Here is a 15,354-nt window from a genome sequence, read left to right as displayed (position 1 = left end):
AGAAATACTTAAGTGTAAGAAATAACTGCTTTAGTGTGTATGTCAATGAATGTTAATTAAATTTTGTAAGTTGGCATTGCAATTTTGTTTGTCTAGTGAGGTGTCTTTGAATTGTTGTTAGGTGCAAAGTCGTGTCCGACCCATTGCGACCCCATAGACAATGATCCTCCAGGCCTTCCTGTCCTCTACCATTCCCCGGAGTCCATTTAAGTTCACACCCACTGCTTCAGTGACTCTATCCAGCCACCTCATTCTCTGTCGTCCCCTTCTTCTTTTGCCCTCAATCGCTCCCAGCATTAGGCTCTTCTCCAGGGAGTCCTTCCTTCTCATGAGGTGGCCAAAGTATTTGAGTTTCATCTTCAGGATCTGGCCTTCTAAGGAGTAGGCAGGGCTGATCTCCTCTAGGACTGACCGGTTTGTTCGCCTTGCAGTCCAAGGGACTCGCAAGAGTCTTCTCCAGCACCAGAGTTCAAAAGCCTTAATTCTTTGACGCTCAATTCTTTGATCTTTGAATAGGACTGTAAAATAATGCCACTGCTTGGTCAAGTGTCATATAAGGGAATTAAGTTTTGATGGGGATTACTCATTTGATTTTTAAGCATGTGTATACGCAACAAGAAGTGAGAGAGCTGCTTGGCCGTTTAGATTTGGGAAACCGGACAAAAATTGGACAGAAGGGTACCTCTGGACTATCACGAGCAGTCACTGCTTTTGGTATAGTGGGTAAGGAGAATCTTTTCTTTACTCTTTTGAACAAATTAGAATATTATCAGGATATGGCAAATAGAAATGAAATATGAAAACAACTACATCACAGCCTCCATGTTCTCAAAATATAAATCGTGGAACACTAGTAATGTGGAACAGCACATCACAATTTAACAGCCACTTTTCACGTGAAAACAAACAAACAAAAATATTGGCTAGTTATGTCCTATTGACATGTAGTGACTGATTTTTAAGTTTAAGTATTACATCCCTTTTCTTGAGCTTGCTTGCTTCTAGGAAGCATCTGGCCTTCATTTCGTTACCTTAAAACAGAGGTCATCAGTCTTGCTGTGTCTTTTGGAATTTTCAGCATCCTATTGGCCAAGCCCAAACGCATCATAGAATCTGTGTCTGTGGCCAAGCTGAGGTTGCATGGTGTCACGGGCAGACAGACTAACAACTTGCTTCTGGATTAATAGAAAGCTTTATTGATAGCAGATCAGCACACCTCAACGATCATAGTTGATTCTGTTTGATACAAGTCAAACAAGCACTTTTACAATTTCCCTTTCCTGCCCAAAGTTGCACAGTTCCCAGGGAGTAGGGCCCCCCCTCCCACAGGCACCAGTCTGGGTGCCTCTCCAAACGATAGCCAGGCCATCTCAGCCTTGGGTGTTAGAAGCAGTTCCTCTCCTACAGATAACATAGTTACAAAAATATGTGCAGAGTCTAAATCATGGCAAAGCAGACAGCAAAGCAGACAGCTCAGGGTTACACAAAGGTTCTCAAAACAGCACACATGAGTCCAAGATGGAGTCACAGAGGTCAAATACAAATCATGGCAGGAGTCAGGGCAACAGATCCTGACACATGGCTATGATGAACCTACCTGGAATGAGCTCAATACTTTGCTAGTCAGCCAGCTGGTAGAAAGCTGAATTTCCCTCTTGTTTTTTTCTGTTTCAGTCTAGACTTTTGGCCTTTTTATCCACAAAACTTGTGATCACAGTGGAGACTACTCCGTTTATTAAGAAATAGTGGTAAAGATTGGAGCTGGCATGAAACTATGTCATAGGTTATCTCAAAAATGTATGTTATACTAGAGAAAAGTTTGCTGCTGATTTTAAACACACCTGGAAAGTTTTACAGAGTCGGTAGGTAACTATAACTCTTACTCCATAGCACCACAGCAACAAGCCAAGTAGCAGATTCTCTAATGAAAAGCATGATACCTAATACAGTTGAAAGAATGAAAAGTTCCCCTATTCCATCACACCAAACATTATGGAATATTAAAAGAACATCAAATTTCAGTAAACAGTCTGAACTGCTAGAATGGCTATAATATTTACTTATACTGCTAGCAGGGGCTCTGTGCCCAGAGGTGATGAAACCTTTTTTTTTTAAGTCGAAGCTAATAAGGACCATGTATAGAAAAATAACCACTGCACAGTCAGCCACATTGACATGACAGACATTGATAAGTTTTCTACAGTTCACCCTGGTTAACCTTCAAAAGGTTTTTAGAATCCAACAAATAATTTTGTAAATTGGAAAAATGTCTGAACGAGCAACCACTTTGAACAGAACATTTTTAATTTAGACTCATTAATGATTTAGTATATAATAAAATAAATAAATACCTACTATGTTCCTGCTAGCCAAATTCTGTAAGGAAATAATTCACAAATGACAGTCTTTGCCATGTGAAGTTTTCTGAGTTGCTGGAAACAAAAAAGGGGTTGTAGGAAACAATACAGTGCTTTTTTGTAGTATATGGAGTAAAAAGCAGGTACAAATGAGCAATTTAATGTTTTCTTTAGGTTTTGTCAGATTTTTAGAAGGTTACTACATGGTGCTAATTACAAAGAGGAGAAAGATGGCAGATATTGGAGGACATGCAATATATAAAATAGAAGACACAAATGTGATCTATATTCCAAATGATTCTGTACGAGTGACTCATCCTGATGAAGCAAGGTAAATAATCCTGTAAATGCTGGTTTTCTCTTGAAGATTATAACATCTCAAAATAATATTATGGGCTTATTTAGTTAGCATCCTTCAGAGGGAACTGGCTGATATATTTTATAAACCTTTAATTCGCAAAGCTATATCTCTGAAGTAAGACAGCCAACAGGTGGTTTGGTTTGTTGAAATCAAAATGTGAAATTCACTCTCCACACTCTTACATCTTTGCCATTGCTGCCTCCTTAGGTTTGCATGCTTACCTTACTTTGTCCTTAAACCTCTGTGTCTTCCTTAAACCTCTGTGCTCTGTGTTCCCTTATCTTCACTTTTGCCCCTCAACTTCTAGGAGCTTTCCAGCACTCAGCATTTAATCATAGAATCATAGAATCATAGAGTTGGAAGGGGCCATACAGGCCATCTAGTCCAACCCCCTGCTCAACGCAGGATTAGCCCTAAGCATCCTAAAGCATCCAAGAAAAGTGTGTATCCAACCTTTGCTTGAAGACTTCCAGTGAGGGGGAGCTCACCACCTCCTTAGGCAGCCTATTCCACTGCTGAACTACTCTGACTGTGAAAAACTTTTTCCTGATATCTAGCCTATATCGTTGTACTTGAAGTTTAAACCCATTACTGCGTGTCCTCTCCTCTGCAGCCAACAGAAACAGCATCCTGCCCTCCTCCAAGTGACAACCTTTTTAATACTTAAAGAGGGCTATCATGTCCCCTCTCAACCTCCTTTTCTCCAGGCTGAACATTCCCAAGTCCCTCAACCTATCTTCATAGGGCTTGGTCCCTTGGCCCCAGATCATCCTCGTCGCTCTCCTCTGTACCCTTTCAATTTTATCTACGTCCTTCTTGAAGTGAGGCCTCCAGAACTGCACACAGTACTCCAAGTGTGGTCTGACCAGTGCCGTATACAATGGGACTATGACATCTTGTGATTTTGATGTGATGCCTCTGTTGATACAGCCCAAAATGGCATTTGCCTTTTTTACCGCTGCATCACACTGCCTGCTCATGTTTAGTTTACAATCCACAAGTACCCCAAGGTCTCGTTCACACACAGTGTTACCTAGAAGCGTATCCCCCATCCAGTAGGCATGCTTTTCATTTTTCTGACCCAGATGCAGAACTTTACACTTACCTTTATTAAATTGCATCTTGTTCTCATTTGCCCATTTTTCCATTGTGTTCAGATCTCGTTGAACTCTGTCTCTATCTTCCGGAGTATTTGCCAGTCCTCCCAATTTGGTGTCATCTGCAAACTTGATGAGTAGTCCCTCCACCCCCTCATCTAGATCATTAATAAATATGTTAAAAAGTACTGGGCCAAGCACCGAGCCCTGAGGTACCCCGCTACTCACCTCTCTCCAGTCTGATGAAACACCATTGACAACAACTCTTTGAGTGTGGTTCTCTAACCAATTCCCTATCCACCTGACTATCTGAAAATCCAGATTGCAGTCCTTCAATTTATCCATCAGAACATCATGGGGAACCTTGTCAAAGGCTTTACTAAAATCCAAGTAAATGACATCAACCAAATTTCCCTGATCCAGCAAACCTGTTACTTGGTCAAAAAAGGAAACCAGGTTGGTCTGGCAGGACCTGTTGGAGACAAATCCATGCTGACTTCCTTGAATCACCAAATTGTCCTCCAGATGTTTGCAGATCGCTCCCTTTAATATCTGCTCCATTATCTTCCCCACAACAGAGGTCAGACTCACTGGTCTGTAGTTTCCCGGGTCATCCTTCCTCCCTTTTTTGAAGATCAGAATAACATTTGCTCTCTTCCAGTCCTCCGGGACATCTCCAGTCTTTAAAGAGGTTCCGAAGATGATGGACAAGGGCTGTGCAAGTTCCCTGGAAAGTTCTTTGAGTACTCTCGGGTGCATTTCATCCGGACCAGGGGATTTGAATTCATCCAGTGCAGCTAAATGCCTCTCGACAACCTCTCTATCCATGTTAACCTGCCACCCAGACACTGTCCTTTGGCTATGGCCATCTCTAGATGTGCCTAAACACTTTGACCTGTGGGAAAAAACAGATGTAAAATAGGCACTAAGCCTTTCTGCTTTCTCTGCATCTTCCATTAGAGTTTGTCCATCCGCACCCAACAGTGGGCCTATTGCCTCCTTTACTTTACGTTTGCTCCTCACATAACTGAAAAATCTTTTCTTGTTACAATGGGCTTCCCTGGCCAATCTTAGCTCACTCTCAGCTTTGGCCTTTCTGATGATTGATCTACAGTGCCTAGTAACCTGTAGGTACTCTTCTTTAGAGCTCTGTCCTTCCCTCCATTTCCTGAACATTTTCCTTTTCTTTCTTAGTTCCTCTTCAAGTTCTCTGTTCATCCAAATAGGCTTCTTAGAGCTCCTGCAGTGTTTTCGTCTTTCTGGGATAGTCATTGATTGAGCATGCAATAGCTCTTGTTTGAGTAGCGCCCACCCTTCACATGCTCCCTTCCCTTCCAGCATTCTAGTCCATGGTATGACACTCATCATGTCTCTGAGTTTATTGAAGTTTGCCCTACGAAAATCCAACATCCGCGTCTGGCTACAAGCTTCCTTGGCTCCCCATTTGCTCCTGTCTGTATAGCTGTTCTTGTACTTAAGGACTGTTTTATTTCTATCACCACTCTGCCAAATGCAATTTTGAATTCACATACAGAAATTGTAGTCATTCTGAGGCAGAGCTGTTCCATTCTAGTCATGAACATATTAAGTAACCACCAGAATGTTTTTAGGATAATTGTTGTATATGCAACTTTTCCTATATGAGATGGCATGATTAGCTGACAAATTCTTCTTAGAGATTATTTTATCTATTGTAGTCTGTTACATCTATCTCTCTTGCGGTTTTTTTAATGTATAATCTTTGTTATTGTGTTTTCATGTGCTCCATAAATCTGTCCCCCTAGTCCTAGCTAATACCAATTTTCTTAGAGAGTCTGACTGCCCGTAAGAAGTTGGCTTGTGTAATGAAATGAGCATTTGACTCATGGAGTGCTATCTGGAAAATATAGAAGTTAATTATCCTTGCTGTAGGAGATTGATAGGCCGAATGCTACATTAGACAGCTTGGGAGTTATAAATGGATGGTATTTTTATAAACAAGAATTCTATGTGATGTCAGATACATGGACTGTATACTTTGTTATGAGCACAAGTGTTGGTGTCTCCAATTTTCCCCAACATTTTCTTTCTGAAGGAAAATTATTGCACTCACTAATATTATAACCATTCAAGCTAGACCAGACAGATGAATTAATCAATGTCTGTTGCAGCAATAACACATTATACATTATTGTTGTTGGAGGGGACAGAGTTTCAGGGACAAAAAGTTTGTTGTGTAAGAATACTGTTTTAAATAAATTTATACTTTTTTTTGCCTAGATATCTTCGAATTTTTCAGAATGTGGATCTGTCTAGTAATTTTTATTTCAGGTATGTGTTTAGCTTCAAATATATCTTACTATAGAGCTACTGCAATATTTTAATCAATGAAGGATCAGGAATTGTCATACTGCCTTTCCAAGAATAATGTGGAAAAAGGAAGATGTCAGAGCAGCATTCAATTTTAGTAACATATTATCAGCTTAAATGTAGCATGCACAAAAATAGAAATACATTGAACTCTCTCTGTACTATCTCAGCATCAACCTTAATTTAGAGATCTCTGATCATTGCAGAAATATTTATGAGCCACCTTCTTGTCCATTCAATGTTAATGTGAACATTTTTTCCACCCAAAACCTAGAGTAGTTTTCGTTCCCTGCCTTTGGCTCTATCTGGATGCCCATGGGGGTGCTTGTTCACTGAAATTTAAATATATATATATATGCCAGCAGTTTGTAGAGATTCTAGAAAATGTTATAGAAACATTTGATCAGTTATGGCTAGTGAAGCCCCACATCTCAGTGTAGAGCAGGGTGAACTTTTGTTATCCCAGATTAGAAAATAACTTTCAACCTCATCCCATACATCGAACCCCTGTGATCCTCCATATCTGAAATGTGATGATGTTTAATTACTTTCTCTCTTAATTACTTTCTCACATCTGCACAACCATCCTTCTAAGGATGGCATTCATTTGAATATCCCCTTTTATGGTTATACTCTAATAATCTTATGAGTGTTACTAGCCAAGTTTATCCAGGTTGCATCATGGCTGAGCAGAACCATGTATTCCATTCACTCTGCTTTACTGACTTTTTTGTGATAACTGGGTTAGTTTTCCATCATCTGACCAAATCAGAGTTCTCTTTTTATTGAGCCCATGGGAAAATAATTCAGAAGCTGCTTGAAGAAAACTTTGAAGATGGTATATTTTAATTGATGAATTGTTTCAGATATGCTTTGGTAATTTTCTTTCTTTTTGTTTAATCTTAGCTATAGCTATGATCTATCCCACTCTCTTCAGTATAATCTTACTGTTCTAAGAGTGCCTCTTGAGATACTTAGGAGAGAAACAGCTCGAACTCGGCAGGAGAGTTTTGATATTTTTGAAGATGAGGGACTTGCTGCTCATGGTGGAAATGGTAAGTATGATTAAAACACAAATAAATCATCACACATGTATTTGGAATTATTTTAGCTACAGAAACATCTGTCTTTTTTGTTGATCAATATTGTGTTGTAACAGCCTCAGGCTGGAAAAATATTGCATAAGTTGCCAATTACAGCTGAAAAGGGGCTTTTTAAGGCTTACTTGTGTTGTTAACTTGGGAGGACAATTGACCATGCTGACAAATTATCATTCAACTGATTTGTAGGATGAGCAGCTATATTTATATTTCTTATAAGAAATATGTGTTTTCTGTAGGGTATAACTTGTCCTAATAAATCCTGCTCAGTTTTTTTGATCCAAAAGTAATTTAAATTACATCCTACATTTTCTGTTCATTTAATGTTATCTTTGGATTTAATGTTCATTTAATGTTATCTGTTCATTTAATGTTATCTTTCTCAAGATATTGGAATGAATTCTTAACTTTCATCAAGATGAGAGGAAACCTGTTATCCACTAAGTAATCAAATTCCATAGGACCTTGAATAACAATTAGATGAGGTGTCTCTTGTCTCAGTCTGTAGAGCTCCCAGTTTTCTGACACAAAAACATTTCATCCCAACCACTCTTTTTCAATAGTATTTAAAGGCTACCTGCTAAAGAAAAGTTTTCCTAAATACCATTTGATTCTAGAGACCTGAGTGTCCCTAAGAGTGGTCAACATCTCTGCCTATACAGCACATAGATTTCATCGTCATTACAGTTCAAGTATAAGAAATCTGATGGATCTGTCAAAAAGTCCATCTAGGACTATTCTCAAGAGTAGCTAGGATTCTTAGTTCTTGCCCCATAATGGTAATATGGAGGCTCTGTTTATTCATCAACCTATGAAAAAATATTTCCCTAAAAATACATTTATTAGTACTTTGAAATGGGAGATAATATAATTAATTAGACTTTATTAAACCCACATTCCACAAATACTAAATTTTCATTTCAACTAATTTTTCAGGTGTATTTGGCATTTGCAGTGAACCTTATAGGAAATATTTGTGGAACGGCAAACTGCTGGATGTAGTCAAAAGTGCTGTTCATCGTGACTGGCTGTTGTATATCATTCATGGATTTTGTGGGCAGTCAAGTATCCTTCTGCTGTTAGCTGTTAATCTTTATTATGGTAAAAGGTTCAATTGCAGATTGCTGTTATATAAAGGAAAGTAGATTCTGATAACATACAATATAGTTTTTACTAAGCATCTTTATGCATGCTGATTAAGAAATCCCTTCACAGTTTTAATTAGCTGGATTTCAAGTATCTCTTGGATCTAAGAGATGGGGACAGGAGAGATGAGTTTCCAGACTAATTGGCTGCAAATATAATGAAACATACTGAAGGCAAATTCTTATTCTAAGCATGCACATTATGAGAAATCATGCATGGGGTGGTGTCGCCAGGAAAGAAATTGGGTTCAGAGTCCAGACAGGCTTCATTTACTGACTACAGTGACAGTCAGTACTTAGCTCCATTACTCAAGCCTCATAGAGTAATTGGAGACAGATAACAGGAAAGCTAACAGAACTGCATTAAATTAGAATGCATTCCTAGTAAAACTAGCTCCTAATGCATGGGAAAGTAATAGATAAAATAAATAAAGCCTTATTTTTATTGTAATTGTAAGCAGTAAATGTAAAATATTCTGATTCATTCTACCTTTTATTTTCAGATTTTCAGTTTGAACCTGGAACAAACAGTCCTCAGAAGAGATAGTAATATAAATAAACTCAGTATCTTTCTTTGAGGATGGAGTAGATTTCTAAGAGGGGAGGGGCTGTGGCTCAGTGGAAGAGCAACTGCATTGCATACAGAATTTCTTAGATTCAATCCCAAACAGTTGAAAAGGCTAAGTAGATAGTGTCACAAAAGACCTGTACCTAAGACTTTGGAGAGCTGCTGCCCATACTGACCTTGATAGACCAGTGGTCTGTTTCAGTATAAAGCAGCTTCATGTGTTCATGTATGTTTGAAACAAAACCCAGCAAGTTGAATCTGTGGGTACTAGGATCACTTATTTCTCCCTTGTTTTCCTCAGCAGTTGCTTCCAGTCCATGGAAATTTGATTCCTAGGGTGGTGTTACCATCCACCCAACTCACCACCAGATGCTCTTGTTGGACCTAGTGGAGGCAGTGGCCACATGGACACTACAGAACTTCAGATTGCTAATTCTGGGTGACGGCAATGTCCATGCAGAGCTAGCATCCTCTTGAAGTGGCTTGGACCTAATGTCATCCAACTTGGTGTAGTGGTTAGAAGAAGAAGAAGAAGAGTTGGTTCTTATATGCCGCTTTTCCCTACCCGAAGTAGGCTCAAAGCAGCTTACAGTCGCCATCCCATTCCTCTCCCCACAACAGACACCCTGTGAGGTGGGTGAGGCTGAGAGAGCCCTGATATCACTGCTCCATCAGAACAGTTTTATCAGTGCCATGGCGAGCCCAAGGTCACCCAGCTGGTTGCATGTGGGGGAGCACAGAATCGAACCTGGCATGCCAGATTAGAAGTCCGCACTCCTAACCACTACACCAAACTGGTTAGGAGTGCGGACTTCTAATCTGGCGAGCTGGGTTTGATTTTGTGCTCCCCTATATGCAACTAGCTGGGTGACCTTGGGCTTGCCACAGCACTGATAAAGCTGTTCTGACTGAGCAGTAATATCAGGACTCTCTCAACCTCACCTTCCTCACAGGGTGTCTGTTGTGGGGAGAGGAAAGGGAAGGCAAGGCAAGGCAACTGTAAGCCGCTTTGAGACTCCATCGGGTAGAGAAAAGCAGTATATAAGAACCAACTCTTCTTCTTCATCATCCACGGTGGCATTGAGGCTCTCACAGTTTGTTGCTGGCCCCATCCATCAGGTAGGCCAAGCCCTGAATCTGATGTTTGGTGCAAAATTAGAAATTTTTATCATTTTTATTTTATTTTACTTGTATAGCCCACCCTTAGCAGCAAACACTGTACCATAGTCAGAGCAGTATACCCTGAAGGTCTGTCTCAGAATTCCACCCCTGCCCTGTGTGGGCAGAGGGCATATTTCAGCCCACCCATAGAGACTAATGGTTCAAGAAGGATTCCTGACTGCTTTGTAGGATCTGATGCCTCTTAGCAGCTCATTAGAATCATAGAATCATAGAGTTGGAAGGGGCCATACAGGCCATCTAGTCCAACCCACTGCTCAACGCAGGATCAGCCCAAAGCATCCTAAAGCATCCAAGAAAAGTGTGTTTCCAACCTTTGCTTGAAGACTGCCAGTGAGGGGGAGCTCACCACCTCCTTAGGCAGCCTATTCCTCTGCTGAACTATCCTGCCTGTGAAATTTCTTTATCTAGCCTATATCGTTGTACTTGTAGTTTAAACCCATTACTGTGTGTCCTTTCCTCTGCAGCCAACGGGGACAGCATCCTGCCCTCCTCCAAATGACAACCTTTCAAATACTTAAAGAGGGCTATCATGTCCCCTCTTAACCTCCTTTTCTCCAGGCTGAACATTCCCAAGTCCCTCAACCAATCTTCATAGGGCTTAGTCCCTTGGCCCCAGATCATCCTCGTCGCTCTTCTCTGTACCCTTTCAATTTTATCTACGTCCTTCTTGAAGTGAGGCCTCCAGAACTGCACACAGTACTCCAGGTGTGGTCTGACCAGTGCCGTATACAACGGGACTATGACGTCTTGTGATTTTGATGTGATGCCCCTGTTGATACAGCCCAAAATGGCATTCGCCTTTCTAGATGAAGCTTCAGTCTTCAACCCATTCTACTATGGCTTCTAGCCTGGCCATGGGGTGGAAACAACACTGTGGTCACATTAATGGATGATCTCCGTAAACAGCTGGACTGGGGCAGGATGGTGCTGCTCATGTTACTCAATCTCTCAGCAGCATTCAACATAGTCAATCATGAGCTTCTAGCTTGCCACCTCACCAACACTGGGATACATGGGACAGACCTTCAACGGCTGATCTCCTTTATTCGTTGCTGGAGAAATGCAGTCACGCTGCTATCACCTCCAGTGTGGGTTACTGCAAGGTGCGGTTCTCTGCCTGACCTTGTTTAATATCTTTGTGCCCTCTTGCTCAGCTGGCCTGGAGGTTTGGGCTTGGGTGTCACCAATATTCAGATGATAGCCAGCTCTACCTCCTAATGGATGGCTGCCTGGACTGACCCCCAGACAGCTTTGCCAGATGCCTGGAAGTGGCTCAAGCATAGTCGGCTGAAACACAACCATTCAGAGATGGAGGTCCTGTGGCTGGGTAGGAAGGGACCAAGCGAGGAAGTGTGCTTGCCCAGGCTAGATGATGTGCAACCAGCCAGATACCTCGGTGTGATGTTCAATGCCTCCTCATCTATGGAGGCACAGGTCACTAGAGTAGCATGTCTGGCAATCTTCCATCTTCGCCAAGACAAACTACTAGCGCCCTACGTTACCCCAGAACACCTAGCCACAGTCATCCATGTGACAGTCACCTCTAGGCTAGACTTCTGTAACTTGCTTTATGTGGGCCTACTGTTATCCTTGTTTCAGAAACTTCAGCTGGTCCAAAATGCAGCTTCTAGGGTTCTCACTGGAACACCATGGAGGGAACATGTTTGACCTATGCTCTGGCAGCTGCATTGATTACCAGTAGTTGAATTCTGAATCAGGTTTAAGGTATTGGTTCCTACCTTTCTATACAATCCAGAGAGCACTTCACAAACACCGATCAATTGGTGATCCCTGGCCCCTAAGAGGTATGTCTGTCCTTAACTGGGGCCAGGATTTTATCCATCCTGGCCCCCACCTGGTGGAATTAGCTCCTGGGACACATCTGGAGCCTGATGGAACTGGCACAATTCTGCAGGGCCTGCAAGGCCGAGCTCTTCAACCAGGCTTTTGGTTGGGGCTAGTAAAACACCAAACATCAACTATGCCCTTTCTACCAGAAAGATGTCCCCTAAATACACTCTGGAAGAACTGTCTTCAACTGGAACTGTTGCTACTGCTGTTGCTGCTATAAACCAATTGTAACTGTTTTAACTATTTATGTGAAGGATATGAATGACGTTGTACACTGCCCCAAGCTGGTCCACTGGGAGGGCAGTATAGAAATTAAATAAATAATATATAATTAAAGGGCAGTTAAGAAAAAACATGGAACAATTAATTATTTGTAAACCTTAACTTAGCTTCTAAGAACTGCTCATTTATGGTCGTCCAGTGTATGTTACTCTGATAGCTAGAAGATCAAGTAAATTTGCTGGAACACGTTTTTTAAAGAGAGGAGCAAATTGTGAGGTAAAACATATAATCTGGTTCTTCATTGTGTGAGCACTGTATGAAGGCATGTTCTTGCTATGATGACAAGACCAAGTTCTTTGATTTTGTGGGAAGCTTACTTTTCTTACTTTGCACCACTTTGACAACCTTCAAAGCAAACTTTTCAAACGTGTAAATCATAGATTTTTGGGGCTATGATATATTTAATGATATTTTTAAAAACATTTTCTGTTTTCATGCTTAAGATTTCTTTTAAGACATACTAAAAACATGTGAATTACTGAAAATCTAATTTGTAATATATCTTCCCCCTCTGATCCAGGAGGACATCTTAGTGGGTGTTTCCTACCCCTTGGTAAGAATAGCAGGGCAGATTCTTCACTTCCTGTGTCCCATGGTGGGGGACACCCATCTTCAGTCTTCTTCCTGCCTCAAGAGAGAGAGCCAATAGTCTAGGCTATCTACTCAGTTTTCTACTCTTATATTTCATGTATTTCTCTATTTCTAAACACTTAATCTTATTTCCTTCTTCCCTAATGCTTCCTTCTAGCTGTCTGTTTATACTTCAAAGAAGCAGGGAAAGAGCATAACAGAGATTGCTGCCCCCCACACTGTCTCAGCAGTCATTTTTGCTTTGGCTGAAGCACTGGTTATGGCTGGAAAATGGCTTAAAGAGGCTTTCTCCTGTGATGAGGAGTGGCATACCTCTTTAGTCCCAGAGGGGCCAGGAGAGTCCAGGGAAATGGTGGGAATGGTGGACAGCGGCCCAACTTGGGCTGTCCCAGTGACAGAGTGAAAAGAGCTCTCAAAAGCCCAAAAGGCGCAAAATGAGCCTGTCTGGTACAGTGGCTGTGTGTGCAGGCTCTAAGGAGGGTGGCAGCCATATTGGGATTTGGCAACATCCCAGATGGACCACAGGCTTCCTCTAACCAGGGACCACCAGATCAAGCCTTGGGGCCGTGTAGCAGTAATGTAGCTGGAAACAATACTCCATTTATTTTTCTCCCTGAATGTTTTAATGTATATGAGACAGGCTGCCCGGGAGGAAGTTTCTTCTTGTAGTTACCCCCGCCCCCTTTCCTACATAGAGAGGATGAATTGGACACTTATTCGTATCCAGCATCTCACGGAGGTCAGATTCCTCTGATGAGGAAGACAGTTCAAATAGTGGCAGCAGATATTTATTTATCATACTTATCATACTTATGATATAAAAGGTCATTCTACATCACTAATGCACCTTTCCAGCCTAATGGGCCTTCTGGTGGCAAATTGAGAAGCAATTCAGTGGTGTTGGTTCCACTGAGGTCATATTGGTTCAGGCCATATCAGTTCAGGATTTCTGGGAAGATAGATGTTCCTCTTAAAGTATCATAGGTCAAGCAAAATCTGCAATGGACATGAAAACCCAGTCTATCTGGGGGAAAACCATCCTTATTCTCTTGGAACTTCAGGCTTTCAGTTATGCCAGCCTTTCAAGTTGATGAGCAATCTCCTGCCCAGGGACAATGGCACAAGAGATAACATGTTGACTTCTGTATGCATTTCCTCTGGTGCCAGCCCTTCCAAAGCTGCTCCATCAGGTCAAGCATCTGTGGGCAGAAGTGACCTTAGTGATTTCATGGTGGCTAAGACGTCCATGGTTTTCATGGATTACTCAGCTAACAGACAAGTCTCACCTGATCCTACCAGTGATCCCAGACCTCCTTCAACAGGAATCCATAAATCACCCTAAGCCAGAATGGTGGGATCTGACCTCATAGAACCTGAAAGTTTGGCTTTGACTAAATGGGGTACAGCACAGAGGTCATCAATGGTATCATCGCCTCTCACAGAATATCAACAATGAGAATTTACAAGCACAAAGACTGCTCTTATAAGTCCCACCAAGATGTCTTCCTTGATCAGAGGGAGAACAGCCATTGGTTGCTCATCAAAAATGGTCCTTCTCTGAGATCAGAAGGATGTTTGTACCTCTCATTACGTCACCAGCATCCATCTCATCCCTGCTTGCATGGTACAATATTGTACATGTATATATACATGTGTGTGTGTGTGCGTGTATGTATGTATATACACACATTTGTATCTGTTTACAATTTTTTAAAGACTATCTTTAGGTAGATAGATATTTATCGAGCAATGTTTTTTCTGTTATTCAGCATCTGTACACGAATAGGACCTTGTGATTTGTGATTCTCATCTGTTCCTTCCTGTTTCTGACATTCTGTTATATCGTTTATTGTTGATCACCCTGCTTTGCTTGTTTGCAATGCATTGTTACTAGTGTTAGCATTTAGCTATTGGAGTTCCAAGACTGAAGATGGGTGCCTCCCATCATGGGAGACAGGAAGTGAAGAATTTGTCTTGCCTCCTTTACCAAGGGGTGGGAAACACCGAGCAAGATGTCCTTCTGATCTCAGAAGAGAGGAACCCTTTTAGGTGAGCAACCAACAACCGTTTTCTAGGCTACAGGGGAGATTGCAGATCTTTATACAATTCAAAAAGGCCTTAGGTGTGCAGGAAAATCTGAAATCAGAAACAAACGCTGAGTATTTAAAATATCAGGGAGAGGGGCTGGGCCCATTCCAGAGGTCCTTTGGCCTTTGAGGGAGGGTTTACTGGGGACAGAGCCTGCAGCAACCGCTGCATGACTTCCAACCACATGGCTTGCTTGACTTACTCTGGTCTGGCTGCTTGCTACGGTTAGACAGCAGCCACCTCATGAAAGCTAGTGTAGTCTAAGTCAGAATTTCAGACTAAAATCTTGGAGACCAAAGTATCAATTTCCATTCTTCTGTGGAAGCTTACTGGGTAACCTTTAGCCAGTCACATATTGTCAGCCTAATCTGTCTTATAGGTAG

The 15,354-nt window shown here is 41.5% G+C and overlaps 1 protein-coding gene across 5 annotated transcripts in view; it reads left to right on the top strand.

Moving 5' to 3' along the window:
* Positions 1–15,354, top strand: part of FIG4 (FIG4 phosphoinositide 5-phosphatase) — a 96,580-nt gene that overhangs the window by 19,237 nt on the left and 61,989 nt on the right. For 3 of the 5 annotated variants that reach the window (XR_013225212.1, XM_077302397.1, XM_077302407.1), the window contains exons 3-8: positions 600–723; positions 2,532–2,688; positions 6,075–6,125; positions 7,071–7,219; positions 8,201–8,329; positions 12,408–12,508. Coding sequence is in view for 4 of the 5 variants with exons in the window: in XM_077302397.1 (XP_077158512.1) it covers positions 600–723; positions 2,532–2,688; positions 6,075–6,125; positions 7,071–7,219; positions 8,201–8,329; positions 12,408–12,508 (711 nt within the window). In the remaining variant the exon portion in view is untranslated. Of the gene's footprint in view, positions 1–599; positions 724–1,674; positions 1,863–2,531; positions 2,689–6,074; positions 6,126–7,070; positions 7,220–8,200; positions 8,330–12,407; positions 12,509–15,354 lie in introns of those variants that run through there. The other 2 variants (XM_077302401.1, XM_077302416.1) reach the window with 2 other exon arrangements.

Source organism: Paroedura picta, chromosome 1 (genome assembly GCF_049243985.1).
Source record: "Paroedura picta isolate Pp20150507F chromosome 1, Ppicta_v3.0, whole genome shotgun sequence".
Classification (NCBI taxonomy): Eukaryota; Metazoa; Chordata; class Lepidosauria; order Squamata; family Gekkonidae; genus Paroedura; species Paroedura picta.
This window is presented reverse-complemented; position numbering and strand designations above follow the sequence as displayed.